At 44.3% G+C, this 18,633-nt stretch overlaps 1 protein-coding gene and 1 pseudogene across 5 annotated transcripts in view; one reads left to right on the top strand and one right to left on the bottom strand.

The window, feature by feature from the left end:
- The window catches only part of WAC (WW domain containing adaptor with coiled-coil), a 44,899-nt gene extending 30,258 nt beyond the window's left edge, over nt 1-14,641 (bottom strand). For 2 of the 4 annotated variants that reach the window (XM_082193789.1, XM_082193790.1), the window contains exons 1-3: nt 14,009-14,641; nt 13,375-13,411; nt 11,531-11,726 (exon numbers count right to left, since the gene is read on the bottom strand). In XM_082193789.1, coding sequence (XP_082049915.1) covers nt 11,531-11,726; nt 13,375-13,411; nt 14,009-14,103 — 328 coding nt within the window. In that variant the 5' untranslated portion in view covers nt 14,104-14,641. Of the gene's footprint in view, nt 1-11,530; nt 11,727-13,374; nt 13,412-13,561; nt 13,955-14,008 lie in introns of those variants that run through there. The other 2 variants (XM_082193791.1, XM_082193792.1) reach the window with 2 other exon arrangements.
- Nucleotides 13,242-18,063, top strand: LOC309515717 (microtubule nucleation factor SSNA1 pseudogene; annotated as a pseudogene). The gene is made up of 2 exons (XR_014224580.1): nt 13,242-13,377; nt 17,463-18,063. The product of XR_014224580.1 is annotated as a microtubule nucleation factor SSNA1 pseudogene (transcript).
- The last annotated feature ends 570 nt before the right edge of the window (nt 18,064-18,633 follow it).

Below are 18,633 nucleotides of genomic sequence, written 5' to 3'. Positions count from 1 at the left end.
AATGGTCATGTTAGCAGTCTCCCAGCATGATGTTCTGGAGCACACACTTCAGAACAGGGCTCCCCACTCCTAACCTGGAGAAATAACCCAGAAGGATACAATGGCTGATGGCATCAAAAGCTACCAAGAGGACTAAGGGAATTAACAGGGATACACTTCCCAGAGGTTTAGGGGAAGGGTATATGGGGCATTAAGTGAGAGATAATACCTATTGTAGGGGACAGGTCATGCTCCTTCTGGGGTGTCTACCTTTGGTTCCCACCTGGCACTCTACTCTCACCTCTGGCTCCTAGAAGCTGTCAGCATGTGGCAGCGGCCACACCCCAGGAAACTGCTTCAACAGGCCGGCTAAACCAGGTGAACTAGGGACTTCCCCTGCATGCAAAGATAGGCTCCAGTGCATTGAGCGGATGAGACCAATAGTGGGTCCTACAGCCAAGAAGGAGGTTTCTGCAAGTGCTGCAGAGGGAGGTGAGGGGCAGATGGGACTTGTGAACCTGGGAAGGTAGTCCACCCAGGAGAAGGAAAACTCTGATCCTAAACCTCTACTGCTTTGTGAGATATCTTTGGAAGAAAAGGCTATGGAATAAATCATACACAAATCTGGAGTGAAGTCCCTAAAACAGCTGGATTGCACCTTGTACACCACCTCCTAGCAACCCCTGTAGCCAAGCTGGTGCCAAGCGTATTACTTTAATTCCTTTAGACCACATCAGGGGTTCTGTCTTCTGGATAGCCCAGGACCTCCTCCATACACACTGCCCAGGCTTGTGCCCCTAGGTCACTTCTGTGTGGTCTGACATCAACCCTGGAGGTACACTCCATTGTCTCCAGACAGACGAATGCCAACTCCCCGCCCCGCATTTTATCACCCAGTAAACAACCACTACCAAGGCAACCAAGCAGTTTCAGTTCCAAAACGAAGCCTGGAAACCAGATTGGAAAGGATCCCAATTATCAGTTTCATCCAAGAAAACCTAGCGCAATATTGTCATCGCATGTTCATCACCTTAACCAGGTAAGAAAAATTCAATACACGATGGACCAAAGGTAGATAGGAATTTACTGGTAGATTTCTGGCAATCTGAAGTAGACAATTAGGAGTCAAATCACTGCTAAGCAATGGCAACAAAATGACACACACACCACAATTATACTGATAACATGAAGAAAAAGCATGTGGAGGGGAGTAAATTATGTGTTAGATGGTTTTTCACTGCAGCCTCCTTCAGGGTCATTAGAACTTCTCCCTCCCACAATAAAGGATTTACTATCTTATCTGAACCAACTGCCTGACAGATTTAATAAGCCAGGAAGGTTAAGGATCAAGAGTGCATGTGGTAGCTCTCATCTTTCCAAATAGCTTGTCCATTTCCTCAGGTTGCACAAGCTGAAAAGTCCCCAACAAGACCAACCAGAGAAACCTTTTGGGACCACCACTCCTGAAATAGCCACTGAATCTAAGTGTGATTATTTGTACTGTTTATTGCAAACTTGGCACAGCCAGACTTCTTCGCCCTGCTGGCAAGACTGCAACAGACCTTTTGCCACACAGGACAACTCCAACAACATAAAGCAGACACAATAGTGTCAGAGATATAGCATGTTAGCATGAAAGGAATGAACTGCAGCTCCAGATTTTGCTCATCTGTGTTCTATATTCTAAAACAGGGAAGGCCCTTGCTTTAAAAATTATTTCAGTTTAGACAGCAAAAATTGTAGATCTGTCTAGCTGTATATTTCTTTATTGTTTATGTCCAACTATTCTACTATTAAAGGCTCACTCTCATGCAAATTTACCTTGAATTAGTACATTCAACATGGTGTGACTTACTTTAAGGTAAACATGCATAGGATTGTACTGTTGAATCTGCATGTCTATGCACATTTACATTAATGTATACTCCTAACTCAGCAGGTATTGTTTTTATGAAAACCAACACAAAGGAGATATAGAACCCAAGCCAATTAAAATGTCTTTATTCAATATCTGGATTTTAATCATAACTTAATTTGTTTAAATGCAAAACTAAGCAAAATTATTACAGGCACAGCAAGCAACATGTTCTGCCAATATTTTGTTAATTTTATTCCCCCAATCCATGGCCAAACACCCATGCTTCTGAATGGAATGATGGGAAGATGGCCACAGGTGCCAACAGTATAGTTTTTAGGCATGCCTCCTGTTAGGCTGGTGAATGTTGCACCACACCCCTATGTTTCAGGTCCTCTTTAATACCTACCTCTGTACTGCCATTCCCTTTCTCTTGCACAAGCTCCCTCCCAAACACAGAAAGATGTCTGTTTTTAGGTTCTTTCTTTTGCCACTGCTAGGGCTCAGCTAAATGGCACAACCTCCAAATAGGCTGTTGACAATGAATGACATGTTTTGGACACAACATTAAATGATGGCTTGTTGAAACAAATCAGAATCAAACTGTGGTTTATGATTTGTAACAAAACCATGTTTAATCAGTGTTTCCCCAGTTCAGACATGATGTAGTGCAGTTAGCTTAAAACAGGAAACAGATGCTTCCAATCTCCTTCTCATAGCAATGCTGGAAGAGGGGTGAATTTGTGAGCTTGCATTTTGCTTCTGCTAGTTTATGTAGCACTTTGCATTATGTGCAAAACAACTGTTTTGAGGGCCTGTCTCTTGCTGTCCAGTTAAAATGTCCGGTATCCCTTCCTCCTTCACCCTAGATTCAATGTATGGGCTACTACCTGCTTCTGTCTACTAAGAGCAGGGTACAGCTCCCTCCTGACCCAACACAAATGCACACATTGCTAACAGCCTCCATCACCTGGCGGTGCTAGCAATCCAATCCTCTGCAGATTAGGTGCACCTAAAACCGCGGTTCCCAACACAATTAAAAGCATAATAAAATATCAAACATTAAAAATCTCCCTAAACAGGGCTGACTTCAGATGTCTTATAAAAGTCAGACAGTTGTTTATTTCCTTGACATCTGATGGAAGGGCATTCCACAGGATGGGCGCCACTACCAAGAAGGCCCTCTGCCTGGTTCCCTGCAACCTCGCAGGGAGGGAACCACCAGAAGGCCCTCAGAGCTGGACTTCAGTGTCCGGGCTGAAGGGTGGGGGTGGAGATGCTCCTTCATGTATAGTAGGCTGAGGCCGTTTAGGGCTTTAAAGGTCAGTACCAACACTCTGGACCATAAAGAAGGCTGATCGCTGAAGAATTGATGCTTTTGAATTATGGTGCTGGAGGAGACTCTTGAGAGTCCCATGGACTGCAAGAAGATCAAACGCATCCATTCTTAAGGAAATCAGCCATGAGTGCTCACTGGAAGGACAGATCATGAAGCTGAGGCTCCAATACTTTGGCCACCTCATGAGAAAAGAAGATTCCCTGGGGAAAAAACCTGATGTTGGGAAAGATGGAGGGCACAAGAAGGGGACGGCAGAGGATGAGATGGTTGGATAGTGTTCTTGAAGCTACCAGCATGAGTTTGACCAAACTGCGGGAGGCAGTGGAAGACAGAAGTGCCTGGCGTGTTCTAGTCCAAGGGGTCACGAAGAGTCGGACACGACTAAACGACTAAACAACAACAACCACCAACACTTTAAATTGTTCTCAGAAACGTACTGGGAGCCAATCTAGGTCTTTCAAGACCAGTGTGATATGGTCTTGGTGACCACTCCCAGTCATCAGTATTGCTGCCGCATTCTGGATTAGCTGCAGTATCCGAGTCACCTTCAAAGGTAGCCCAACGTAGAGCAAGTGGGAGATAACTAAAGCATGCACCACTCTGGCAAGACAGTCTGTCTAATTCTGCATGGAATCAGGCTGCAAGCATTGTTTCCTAGTTAAGGAGATGTGGAGAGTTCTAATTTACCAAACCGAAAATGTTGCTGGTAAGTGCCTTAGTTCAAGCCTGGATAGATCTCACAACTAAATACCAGTAAGAAGTCACACGTGGGAACTTAACCTTCCTGCCTGCCCAACTGTATTCCCAAATAACCATCTTTTCCATTCCATTTTCTCCAAGGGGGGGGGAGTGAGTCTGGCAGCTGTATTTTGTTCTAAGTGAAGTCTCTGGTTTTCAAAGGCAACTCCACATAGACAGCATTACAGTAATCTAGTCCGGAAGTAACCAAACTATGCTATGAGTAACTAATGCCAGGCCAACCATATTTAGGAAATCACGCTAGTGAACAAGCTGTAGCTAGGGAAAGGCACCCCTGATAGTTTTCCTTGGATGCACAGGTAGCAGTGGCTATGTTAGCGAGTATCCCAAATTTGTACATGAGCTGCTTCAGAGGGACCACAACTCTGCCCAGAACAAGCTGCATATTCTGACACTGCAGGAACCCATGATCACCAGCATCCTGTCTTCCCTGTGTTTAATTAAAATAATACACACTCTACAGCTGTTCAGCAACTCAAGTGCTAGACACAAGTATTTTTATAAGCAGAAGTTTTGATTGCACAGGCAAACCTTGTCTGTTTTTAAGTTATTCTTCAATATAACAATTGAAATAGTGAAAATCAATAAAAAAAATTGGGGGGGGGGGGACATTTCAGAAAAGGATAATTTCAAGACCACTTCTGTAGTAGAGCACAAAATGCTTCTGCTCTTGCACTGGGATGGCTCAAAGTTTTTGGAAAGGGTCTAGATGTCCACTTGCAGGACAAAGAATATTATGTCCTTTTTATTGTAAGTCAGATATGTTCTCCATTATATTGAGATGCACATTATAGATCATTGCAAAATGGCAGCTAGCACCAGAGGTAATAAAACATATGCTATATGAAATACTGAGGGGAAAAACAGAACCGCAATGGAACCACTCTGCAAATCTGCTAGGCATAGTAATACACTGGATTAGTTGAACAATAAGTGAAAGAAGTTTTGGAAATTGGGGCCATGATTTACCAGATACAGATGAGATTTCATTGAACCATTTCCAACATATATAGAAGTGATTTTACTATGGGTAATTAAAGAACTGTGAGATGGCAAATTTCTTAATTAAAATCAAACCAACCATCTTCATTTTCAGAAACGTCACACAAACCAACACGAACATTTTACTACCAAGACTAAGCAAAATAAACACACAGTTTTTATACAGTTACAGTCTACTATGATCCTATTACTTTAAACATATGGAGACAGTCCTGGAAGCCAATTAGTTGAATTTCAATTTGGTTTTGAGCCTTAAAATCCACACGAGATGGTCCAGGAAAGCTGAGGGAACACCTTTTATAATATGAGACTTCTCCGGGATCAAGCCTGTAAACATCCTCACCAGATTCCTATTTTATACATATTGATCTCTCTGTGTGTTTAATAACTGGTAGGTTTAATGATGGTTTAGACATTATAATAGTTTTTACTATATTACATGTTTAATCTCTGGAAGCTGTCTATTTTAATTTTATAGAAAAGCAATACATCCCTACTTCTATCTTGTATAACCTTCTGGAGTTGGGGAAAAAATGGCACAGATCAATGTTTTGCCAAAGCAACAAATTGGCAGCTCTTCTTTTAGGGAATGCTTTGTAAGGGATATTATTTGAAATTGTCCTTAAGTATATTTAATACTCATACTCTTTTTGCATTGGAGAAGAAAATATTGCTGCTGATCCAAAAACCTTGAAGAATGCAGCTATATCCACTGCTGTACTTGCCTATATGACCTAAAATGTGATTAGCAGCAGCCACTCTAAAAGTACTCATCACCAGAATGCTTCTCTCTAAACAAGTGCTCTTTCCTTGCTTTTTCTCTCTAAACAAGTGATCAGTCACCATCATATTTGATGGACCAGTAACAATCATTAGTTTGTGCAACAGCACTGTATCCAACACATGTGCCTGCCAGATACAAGGTTTGCACATAGAAGCTTGTTTTTACTCGTGGATCAATAAACACACACACACACACACACACCCCTTTACGATATTCAACAGCTACGCATCATTTTTAATATAAATGATAAGAGTTTTAAAACATAAAATTAAAAACCAAACTTGGCATGAGCATAAACTGCTTCTGCTCTTGCATTGGGGTGAGGGTCAAAACCACATTCCAATAACAGCCCTCCATACATTTTGGGCTGTGGCTCTAGGATGGGCCTCTGAACTTTGTTAGAGGCTTTTTATGCGTATGGATGGCTGCTGCTTGAAAGGAGTCCTAAATTTCCCATGCATATACAGTGGTACCTCAGGTTAAGAATTTAATTCATTCCGGAGGTCCGTTCTTAACCTGAAACTGTTCTTAACCTGAAGCACCACTTTAGCTAATGGGGCCTCCCGCTGCCGCCGCTCCGAGGAAGCACGATTTCTGTTCTCATCCTGAAGCAAAGTTCTTAACCCGAGGTACTCTTTCTGGGTCAGCGGAGTCTGTAACCTGAAGCGCCTCTAACCTGAGGTACCACTGTACAGATAACTTGAACCTGGAATCTTGCCTTGGGACAAAGTATAAAGATTTTCAAGAGGTCTACATCATTTTCCAAGATTAAGCAAAAATGTTAAGTTCAATGGCACAAAAAGGCACTGAGGCTTAATATTTCCACATTAATAATTTGTGCAGTAAGAGGGGGAGGGAAGCTAGGCTGAGAATATTAGCTGTGTCATAAACTGAATCTTGAGTTTGAGAACTCTCTAATTCTAAAAGTTTAGCTTACAGAAGGGCAATCTCTATGATTCAAACTTTTTAGTCACTAAGTGACAATAGCTACAAAACTAAATTTGCCCAGCAGAATTAACTTACCTGATTTACAGAAAGCAAATGCTACATCTATTTTCCTGGCAGAATAAAAAAATACAAATAGCCCAGCAAGTGTTAATTTTGTCTATTTTGTTTGGTCTGTGCTTATTGGCAATTATGTCAATATGACTTTATGAAGATTACATTTGTCTCTGTTTTATAATTTTATTAATACTTGATATTTAGTTTTCAATAATTTTTAAAGGATGGAGTCAACTGAAGACAATATATTTTTCTTTATATGTTTATATAATCCATTTTAAAAATTAATTCAACTAAAGCCAAAATCGAAAAATGTCTGACAGCTAAATCCTAAACATGTCTACTCTTACAAATAAGTTCTAACAAGTTCAATGGATATAAAATTAGACTTAATTCATTAAAGTGCAAATGAAGATCAGAACAGCCATGTTAAACAACTTAACACTTCAAAGGATGACCTCCAGATTTATCAAACTTTCCTGCCTACTATTATACCTACCATTCTGTTCTAAATAAATTGTGTTAGGAATTATGAAAAATTAAATCTAGCATTCGGCCTGGACACTGAGATTCAGCTCCAAGGGCCTTCTGGCAGTTCCCTCACTGCAAAAAGTGAGGTAACAGGGAACCAGGAAGAGGGCCTTCTCAATAGTCGCACCAGCCCTGGGGAACACCCTCCCATCAGATGCCAAGGAAATAAACAACTATCTTATTTTTTAGAAGACATCTGAAGGTAGCACTGTACACGTATAGGGAAGTTTTTAATGTTTAATGTCTTAGTGTGTTGTAATTTGTTGGAAGCTGCAGAGTGGCTGGGGTAACCTGGTCAGGTGGGTGGTAAGCAAGCAGACAGACAAACAAATTAAATAATTATTATCATCATCATCAAAAAGCTAATCCACTAGGAAACCGCCCCATGATCAGGCATTCAATTAGTGTCTCTTGTGGTTTTTATATCACACAGAACTTTCAGGGACCCCACAAAGGTCTCCAAGAGGCAGTAACATCAAAGTCCTGCTTTTTTTACACCCAACATGGTCACATACAAAGCTTCACACTCATTCCCGTCAACGAGGAAACATGCAAGAGCCCACTTGGGTACTACTGCACAACCAAATGGATCAATATACTTCTGGAGTGGCTGTTCAACGTAACAGCTTCTGCTACCTTCCCCCAATTTTCATATTTTCAAGTTTATACCCACCTACCCAGTACAGTACGTTCCTTCAAAGTTCTAGCCAAGGAAAGGCATTTTCAAGAAAGACGTGCCCCTGCTCCAGGTACAAAGTGATCATACCAGTATCTCAGTTTCAAAACAGGGTTCAACATTAAGAGCAAGCCCTTTAAATTGTAAGCAACTGAAGTTTAGGACTTACGTTATTTTCTCGAAAGGATGAATACCCCCAAGATTAAATTTATTCTACCATTTTTAAAATGACAAGCACACATTTACTACCTTTGAGTTTACTTCCAAGCAAATTGGTCAAGATGATCTGTATTAATTTCTACATGGACTATGGGAGCAAGATGATTCCCACGGTGGTACTATATACAATGGTGACTGCCCACTGATTGAAGGGATCCATCGGCAGAACAGGGAGGGAAGTAATTTTTGGTGATCCTCCTAAATTTGCTCCAGAGAGTTACTCAACTCCCTAAAAATTGTCTCCCTCCCAATTCTACTGATGCTAGTAAAGTCACAATTGCATACCATCCTTTAAAAATGAAACTCCCCACAGAAACATTCTTGACGTACGGTACTAAGATATTGGCAAATATAACACATTACCTTATATTTTAATACTGCTACCCCTATTTTCTAACCAAAGATGAACAAGTCACTGATACTGTGAATGAAGAATCCATGCAAGTCTAAACATCTAATACCCTGAAGCATGGATCTGTGGCACAGGTGCATTTAAAAGGTAAATACTGGAGATGTGCATCATCTCTGTGTACCTCCAAAATTATGAGTCCAAAAGGGGTGATTTGTGTGAGCTTTTCATAGTCCCAAGTCAAATTGCACAGACTCCCTAAAGTCTCAACTCACTTTGTGGACTCAGTTGCCCTTAAAGCACTGCATTTTTTAAGTGCATGTTGTTGTTGTTATTTTTATTTTAAGTACAGCGGTACCTCGAATTGCAAACGCTTCAGGTTACAAACTCCGCTAACCTGGAAGTTACCTCGAGTTGAGAACTTTGCCCTAGGATGAGAATGGAACTCGTGTGCCAGTGGTGCAGCAGCAGCAAGAGGCCCCATTAGCAAAAGCACGCCTCTAGTAAAGAACAGTTTCAGGTTAAGAACGGACCTCTGGAATGAATTAAGTTCATAACTAGAGGTACCACTGTAAAGCCAAGCTGACTAGAGAAACACTAAGCTCTGATGGGGAGGGAGCAGGAGGGCAAGGAGAATCTTTCAGTTTGATGAAGAGGTCTAGATTTTAATCACAATTAATTATTTTCCAGAGCACACCAATTTGGGGGGGAAATGTTCAAGAAAACATTAAAAATTGCTGCTCATTTCAATCTATGCTGTTTATTTTAACCTATGCTATTTTCCCCCCAATGCCAACACCCCTTCTCTATGCAAGTCAATGGTGATATGTCACAAAAAGAAAAGGCTATATCCCAAAAAATCATTGATGGGGGCAGAAGCCCACCCCAAATCTACCAATGACCCTAGGTGTAATAAAATCCTTTCAGGGTGATATTTTACCCACTCCAGTCTTTCCTGGGGGTGTTTCTCCTCCACAGCTACCATGTTATGATTCCTACCACAACCACCCCAAAATAGTAAAAATCATGGCTTTGAAGGGGAATTACTGCAGCTGAAATTTGGCAATTTCACCCCCAAATTTCACCTGCAAATTGCAACCACACTTGGCAAAAAATAACCGGATTTTTTTTCTTTTAACAAACTTTTAAAATTCCCGGATGCATCTGCCTCTAAATTGGCAGGCTTAATCCACTCTGGATCCACTCTTCAAAGTGTTTTAGAGAGTATCTTAGAGGGTATAATAGTCAATTCAACCTACAAGTAGGAATGAACATATGAGCAGCAGATAACATTAAATAAAGGAAGATTTGAGAAGAAATTGGGTGGAATAATAGATTATGCAGCCGACAAAAGACTACCTAGAATGCCATGGAGAGATGGACTGGCAAGTCCAAGGACAAGAGAATGATGAATATTGTATGATGTATTTATAAGTTGTAAAAATGAATTAAAAATACAAAAAATCCACTCTGGAGGGGCTGCTGTGCCTGAAAACCCCATCCACTTCTGTGAAGGGGGAGGTGGTTACGGACATTTTTTGATTCCCCATAATAGTTAACAGAAAGAAAAGAGCTTGATTTTTTATCTTATCCAATTTAGTTCTGAGTAACAGAATTGGCGACTTCTCAAAGCTACAGATACAAGTTGAATTTTGTGGAAGTTGCACACCTGTAGTAAAAACTACTAAAGGCCCATTACTCTACTATAGTGTGGCAGAAAAGCATCACAGGCCTGTAGGCAGATGCTGCCTTTACCAGATCAGCAGCTTCATCAATGCTATTCCAGTACTGGAGGAAAGTCCTAACACTACCCATGAACATCACATGAAAACCTCGGGAACAGGGAGCAAGGGGCAAGGAGAAGGTGGGGACATGGGATATACACAATCCCATACAGTTTCAGAAGCAGCCCATTCATCCAGCATTAGTGAGAATCTCCAGTGGAGTATTGGAATGAGACTTTCTCTTTTTAGAATCAGACTTCTTGAGATGTAGTTACACTTCATGCAAGATGGCACTGTAGTTGTCCCTTCATCACAACAGCTATAGATAAGAACAGGATTTGGGCTGTCAATTACAACCTTCAAAGTGCAGTGGTGAATATGAAATATAACAGAACCTGAAAAGTTTCTTCTTCTATAGCAGTCATTATCAGAGCATTTAACTACAACAATATGATACCTATGTGACAGTAAGGATACCTAACATGATAATTTGTCAAAAACAAAAACCTCCTCACTGTCCCAAGAAACTTAAATGCTGATTTGTAATAGCCTTAGCATTAAAGAAAATGCTTCATGGAATTACTGTTATTTCTATTCTTACAAATCTCAAATAACCACGTAATAGGTTTTATTACAATAACATGGTATATAAATTTTGTTTAATAAAACCAAGACACAAGAACTGTGTTAACTCACTGCATTAAGAATTTGTTTTATATATTGCTTACTTCACTATTTGTTCACTTTATTTTATTCATAACATTTGTATCCCTATCTTTCGACATATAGCTCTTTTCAGAGTATTTATGGTAAACCCCATTATCTTCATAATTTCCCTGAATGCAAGGTTTGGCTGAGTGAGATATGTAGCTTCCCAAGGCCATCCAGCAAGCTTTAAGCTTGAGTAAGGGTATCTGAAGCCAGATACCTCCAGTACAGGGACATTACACTACACTGTCTCTCTTGTAAACTGTACTTAACGGGAAGAACAAATTTTATATCAGGCACATGAAGGCCTGCCTACCAAAAGACACAGTATCATTTCCTTCAAACGCCACCATGCTAGATTGCACTGGAGGGCAGTTTCTACAAAAAGCCCAGGTTTATGAAGCCATCCTGACTAGACAACAAAAGCAGCCAGGTCTAAAGCCCCCTAACACAGGGATAAGGAACCTGTGGCAGTGTTGTGAATGAACTGAAATAATGGTGAGGTAAATTCTTCACCCCAATGAATGTGCTTTTGTTTTGGTGCAAGATTTATTTCAATTACTAGCAGTATTTTGAATACAAATCAGTTAAAGTTTAACTCACCACCATCCCTTTCTCTAACTCTGTGAGTATGCATGCTTTTAGCTTTACTGTGTCCAGTGTTGTCACCATACTTGTTTTCAGGGCTATCAGATCGCCGCAACATTTTATTTGGTGGTGAAGGGTCTGTGGTGTCTCGCATCTTGTCATGCCGGTGATCACCACCACTGGGGTGACTCTTTGATGAGTATTTAAGAGCCTGAAAGAAATAACAAGTACAGATTTCTCAAGCTGTGTTTTGAAATATCTTTTTTAAAAACAGTTTGCCATGCAGCATGAAGCTGCTGTCCAAAATAAATCAAGCCTAGAAATCCTCTTAAGTCATGGAACTAGTTTCACAATTGTCTAGATCCTAACTAGTGCTATGTCATTTTATAAACTTAATAGCAAGTAATTCTGGGTTTTTCAACCCTAATTCCAATTTATTACAAACATTCTATTTCCAATACAGTATTGGGATTTATTCAGAGTAGTACAGTTAACACGATGCCTATGTTCAACCAAGTCAAGCTTCTTTTTGATGTGCTACATCATAACTATGTATATTTCATTGTGTTTAATGGGAGACTATTCTCAAATAAGTCTTAAGTACCACCTTGGCTGAAACACCTTGGACTATGCACACAGTCCAACAGAATTATTTCATCTGCAGGATGCTATTATTTATTTACTAAATGGAGAATACCTTTTACCATATACAGGTGACACTGAAAAATCTTTAAGGCATTTGATACCAGTTTCAATAACACATCCTCTCCATTTCCCCCCTTAAAAATATATCCCACACAATCTAACCAAATAGTCAATGTTAACCAGTGGTACCACTCATCTATGAACTGAGATTGTTACGCACTTTAAAGAGCGGGGAGATTTCTGGCAAAAGAATCAAAGGGCTTGATAGATTTTGTAGTAGTACGAGTGGAATGTGCAGCTTTGTAGCATCCACACCACCTTGTGTTATACTAAACACAACAGGGCCTTGTCCAGAACCTCTCTCCATGCCCCTTTTCACAAGGCTGTGTGATGAATGTTTACATTAGATGTGCTGTCACTGACTGCAGCCTCCAGTTGTCAAAGCTGCCTCTTTCATCTGATCACTCAGGTATGTAAGTGTAGTGGTCAAAAAAACCCCTGTAAATGACCGTATTTACACCTCCAGCCCTCCCTATCCTTTTAACACTGGGGAGATGACAAAGGGAAAGCCTCAAATGTCCCGCGCCCCCCCCCACAGCTTCACTCCGGCCATTTCCCAAATTTCTTCAGGGGTACCTTCAACATGGTCCCAATTTAAAGTTTTCTCAGTTGACAGAAAGGGTTTGATGAACTAGAATTCCCTTCGGGATTTACTACAAGCCCAAGGCCTAGAACCTATCCCGGCTCCTATCTCGTCTCCTACGGCAAGGGAAGACGGTCAGCGGCACTCGGGAGGCCTTTTCGGACTCGGGTTCCGGCCGCTTACCGCCATCCCATGGGTTTCGCTCGGGGGAGGGGGGAGGAAAAACAATGCCGCCCTCCGCCTCCTGCGGCCCGCATCGGGCCTAGGCCTCTCGCTTCCTTGCCCCGCCGCCAAGCGCCTCTCGCCGCCTCAGCTCGCGCTCAAGCCCTCGCGGTCGCGGGGGTAAGAGAGCAAGCAAGAGCCAGAGTCGCCGCCGCCCCCTTGCCCCCTCCCGGCCCGCCGCGCGCGGAGCAGAGCGAAGGGAAGCGGTTGGCTCCCCTCCCCCGCGGCCTGCAGCGGCGGCCGAGGCCTGCGCTCGAGTAGTTTCGCTCGCCCTCCCACACTCCAGTTACTGCCGCCGCCGCAGGGGCCTATCGGTTTGTGGGGCTGCGGCGGGCGAAGAAGTCGGTACCTGGTAGGGCTGCGAGTCCCCCTTGCGGTCGTGACAGCTGGAAAGAGAGGAGAAAAAGACGTTACGTTAGCGAGCGACCGTTACTGGCCGTTGGTATTGAGGGTGGGGGTGGGGGGGTAGGAAAAAGAGAGAGAGACGAGAGAGAGTAAGACGGGAGGAGGGCGGAACGAGAAAGGGGGTTATTTACCCATCATTGAGTCTTTGCTTATTCCTCGCATACATTACCATCAATGCCCGGCCTGTGTGTGAGAGACTGAGGGGACCAGGAGGGCGCGGCCGGGCCACGGGCGCCGCCGAGGGGGGAGGGGGAGGCAGCGCTCCGACCGGGGACAGGGAAGAGGAGGAGGAGGAGGGGGAGGGAGGGAGGAGGAGGCGGAGGAGGGGCGGCTCAGGCAGCTCGGCTGTGAGGGGAAGCAGCGCTCACGGGCCCATCTCCTCCTCTCCGCACCAGCGAGAAGGAGAGGCGCCCCCGCAGGACGGACACACGCGCACAGCGGGGCGCGGGAGGCACAAGGCGGCCGCGTCCCCTCCGCTGCTGCCACTGGCCGCCTTCGCTCGCTCGCTCGCCCTCCGCCGCCGCCGCCAACACCTCCTCCCCCCTCCCTTCAGCTACAGCTCCAGCTCCCAACACTACCGCCGTCCGACTACATCCGGGAAACTCGGACGCCGCCGCCTTCGCTTAACGTCGGCTGATATCGGCTCTTTCCGCCAAAGCTCCTCCCATTCCATCCAGTCCTTTTTTCTTTTTTGAACCCACCCTCTTTCTTAAGTCTATGCCCCGCCTCCTCCCTTCCGGATGCTAAGGCGAGTTCCTTCGGGAAACAGCGGCCATTTCCGTCAGGCTCCGACAAGCCCCCCCCTTGGGTTGTTTGGTTTTTTTTTAGCCTCCCTTCGCTTTCTGTTCGGTCGCTGCAGTTTCGGAAAACATCGGTAGTCTCCGTGCAGCCTGCAGCCCTCGCATTCGGGCGGCACCGGCTGTCTCCGTCACGGATCGCTGTCTCCACTTCGACTATTTCCGCAAGGGGAAGGAGAAACGCCGCCACAATCGGTTATTCCCGTATCCCCCCCCCCCCATCTTAATCCTCCGAGAATGAGCTCCGGAAATACGCTTGTAAAGTGGTGGATAAATTCAAGCTAGGTGGCTTGGAGTTTTTCTTTGGTTCCTGTTTCGGCTGAACGACGTTCTCTGCTGGGATAACAGAAACGCGTTTTGTTCCATCCCCGACGAAGCCGAAGTTACCGGAGTTATTTAGTGGGCGTTACCGGAGGTGAGGATGGAGAACTAGAAAAATGTAGCTATGAATGGGACTTTCGTAGAATTATAGAGTTGGAAGAAGCCCGGGGGTCATCTAGTCCAAGCCCCTGTAATTTAGAACAAAACGTCACCAGAACCGTTTCTGCACTGTGTGTAGTTTGTACAATAGTTTGAATCTCCAAGGAAAGCCTTCTGGGGTGGGGACACGAAGACGTCCTATTAGCATTCCTATCCAGGAGTAAAACGTGTTCAGTTATGCGTGTTCCCAGGTAACTAGGTAGACACGCTTCGCCCAGAGCCCTCTGTGGGCACTTAAGGCGCGATCCCATCCCGCTTGCCCGAGAGTGAGCGCCTATGGACCTAAATGGGATTTACTCCAAGCTCCACCGAGCTGAAGCGGGGCACAGATTTCCGAGCGAGCCTTTGCAGAAGCTACAGTCCCGGGCGGGCTTATTGAGCAAGAGGCGCCTTTCCTTCCAAACAACTAAGCGCCGCGCAACGCTTGACTTGGGCGGGGCTGACGCCGCATCAACCCGCCAGGGCGTTTGCTTGCGGGAGGGGAAGAAGTAAGGGCCGCCGCGGCCTCAACGCTCGCAGTGCGCAGCCGCGGAGGTGTTCGCTTCCCTGTGTCCGCGCCGAGGTGCCCAGTGGCTGCTGCGGGCCCCGCCCCCTCTCGGCGCCTCATTCCGAGCGATCTGCGGCAGGAAGGAGGGTGACAACGGAGCTATTCTGGGAAGCACGTGGGCGGCCGCTGGTCTATTCTGGGTCCGGGGGAAAACAGCTGCCCGCGGCGCGGAGGCGAAGCAAGGAGTGCGGGTTGCTGGGGAGGCATCCCCCCCAACTGGTGGCTGGGCGCCGCCGCTGCTTGCTTTTCTTTTGCAGCTTTAGCGGAAGGTTTTGAGGGGAGAGAGAATACAGTGGTACCTGGGATTTAGTACTTAATTCGTTCCGGAGGACTGTACTTAACCTGAAACTGTACTTAACCTGAAGCACCACTTTAGCTAATGGGGCCTCGCGGTGCGAGAGCACGATTTCTGTTCTCATCCTGAAGCAATGTTCTTAACCTGAAGCACAATTTCTGGGTTAGCGGAGTCTGCAACCTGAAGCGTATGTAACCCGAGGTACCACTGTGCAGCCAGCGCGAAGCTCCCTTTCCCCTTTATGGATGTGCAGGAAAGCGTAGGGATCTTCTCCCTCAAGGGCACTTGAAAAGCTGCGCTTTCAAAAGCCAAACTTACTCCTGCGCAGGCGCCTGTGCTGGAGGATTCCTCTAGCAACAAAATCAAAAGTAGTAGAGTCCCTGTTTGCAGGCTGAGATTGGATGAGTTTGGGGACTACTCTCTTGTAGGTTGCACAGGAACGGGCCTCTCCCTCGAAGGTGAGACGCCTGAGCCCTCCAGACAGAAAAGTTCTAGTAGCTGGCCTATTTCTCACTCCCCTCCTTTCAACCCCAGGGTCAGAATCCTAAGGCAGCCCTTCCGGAAATTGTGGGAGAAAAGTGCCCTGGAGACTTGCTGTATTACCCTAAGTGTATTTATTTAGGAGTTAAGCACAGTTGAGCTTCTACTAGTACAGGTAGCCTTAATGGTGCATTACCTTCTATTACCAGCAAACGTACGAGTTAAGCAGACGCTATAGAGGTAAGGAAGCAAATGCTTAGGCAGGCTTGGATTCTTCTCAGCACCCTGAAACCCTGCAAATCTCCCCAGAAACCTTACTTAAACTGCAGTAAATCAATCCTGGATAGTCTGGTGCACATGTTGCCAGTGTATTTACTTTTCTAAGCCATCCTATAGCTAGAGAGCACCTTAATGGCCCTATCCTAGGACAAATAATAATAATTTATTATTTATACCCCACCCATCTGGCTGAGTTTCCCCAGCCACCCTGGGCAGCTCCCAATTGAGTGTTAAAAACAACACAGCATTAAATATTAAAAACTTCCCTAAACAGGGCTGCCTTCAGATGTCTTTTAAAGATAGGATAGCTGCTTATTTCCTTCACATCTGATAGGAGGGTGTTCCACAGGGTGGGCGCCACTACCGAGAAAATCCTCTGTCTGGTTCCCTGTAGCCTCACTTCTTGCAATGAGGGAACCGCCAGAAGGCCCTTGGCACTAGATCTCAGTGTCCGGGCTGAACGATGGGGGTGGAGACGCTCCTTCAGGTATACAGGACCGGGGCTGTTTAGGGCTTTAAAGGTCAGCACCAATACTTTGAATTGTGCTCGGAAACGAACCGGGAGCCAATGCAGATCTCTCAGGACCAGTGATATGTGGTTCTGGTGGTACTCCCAGTCACCAGTCTAGCTGCCGCATTCTGGATTAATTAATTAAAGGGAGGCGGAGACTTATTATTAGCATGAGAACCTTGTGAGAGAAGCAGGGAGGGCAAGGGGAGATTAAACTTTCCTTCAATTCTTTCCCCTATTCTGTTCTTCCTCAGTGCTCTCCCATGCCTATAAAGGCACATGCATTTATATAATTTCACTCCTGCATCATTCATCTACACATTTTGCATCTACACATTCTCTTGCACACAGCTTAAGTGCACACATGTGTGCACACACTTAAGTGCACACATTTTAGAGCCGTCTCAAAATATCAGCAGCTTCATAACGTCTTGGAAAATACCATTGGCCACTTGCATGTCAGAGTGGAAGAAGTTAAAGTAATGGCAAAATAGGATCCTTGGAAACTTACTCAGATGGTTTCCTTAATCACATTTTCTACAATTGATATTGACGCTTCCATTATGTATGTGCTGGTTTTACAGTGTTGCTCAAAGGCACTTAGCAATTTTTCTTTCTTTCCTTTTTAAATTATAAAATACAGGCAGACAGTAGTGAGATCAGCTGGTGGAAGCAGGAATCATTTCCTTCTCCTCTGAAGGGTGGAGCCAGCAGGATGACTCACCAGGGGGCTGTTCTACAAGGCTATAATAACGAACTTGTGAAACATATAGAAGACTTGTACATGCAAAGAGAAGAAGTGAGCAAGCAGATCAGGGAAGCGGAAGAGGAAAAGAGTAGGCTCCAGGATAAAATCGAGACACTGACAAAACAACTGGATTGTGTGTGTGAAAACTTAGCACAGAAAAATGCTGCACAGAAGAAACTTGACGAAGTTCTTGCCGAAGCAGCGTTGACTTACGAGAAGATCTTGGAAAGCTCTAGGATGCTGCTGAACGTTTTGAAAGCCGAAACGGGGAATTTAGACAAAACGATAAATAGAAATGTGACTGGGGATATTCAAACACTTGGGCTCCAACAAACGCAGCATTAGGCTTGGTGAAAAGTTATATACAAGAAATGTCACACTTTGATCTTGTATTGGTGGGTTTATTAATGTTTTTATTATGTATCAATTGTTACTTTTTATAAAGAACATCATGGAAGCAATAAACAAGTTGAAAATAAAGTTCTTTAAAACTTAACTGCTTATCCTAAGAGTGTTTTAGATGTTGCAAGGACTACATGTTAGAGCCAACTGACACATGATCCAAGGAGCCTAGCAGCTGCTGGATCAGTGAGCAGAGTACTTGGGATTCAGCATACCACGGGCTGTGTTTAAAGCAACAGCGCAGCATCTACTATTTTTGGAACAGAAAGGAAAGAATTGGTTTGTAAAATGTTTGCGGTTCCAGTAATGCATCTGAGGGCCATGTGGGCAGGATTTAGGACATAACACTTGGGTAAATCCTGCAGGGCTTTTCCACTTTTTTGTTGCAAGCTTCTACTGTGTCCCTTCATAACTGTAGTACACTAGCAACAACTCCTTCCAAAGGAGCTCCTGGGAAGACAGGGACATGCCTCTCTCAGCCAGTGGGTTCTGGGGTCCCAGTCTCAAGTCATTTCAGGCTGTTGGATTACGTTATCCCTAAGTGACCAAACTCACCTGTGATCTATGCAAAGTACCCAGCCCTCCCCAGCGTTGAGGTATAAGCCGATGGCAAGGCGTTACATCAGCAGCTCAGAAGACAACAATGCCCCTCCTTGGGGGGGGG

Source organism: Podarcis vaucheri, assembly GCF_965113315.1.
Source record: "Podarcis vaucheri genome assembly, chromosome: 12".
Classification (NCBI taxonomy): Eukaryota; Metazoa; Chordata; class Lepidosauria; order Squamata; family Lacertidae; genus Podarcis; species Podarcis vaucheri.
The sequence above is the reverse complement of the archived record's forward strand: the minus strand, read 5'-3'. Positions and strand labels throughout refer to the sequence as shown.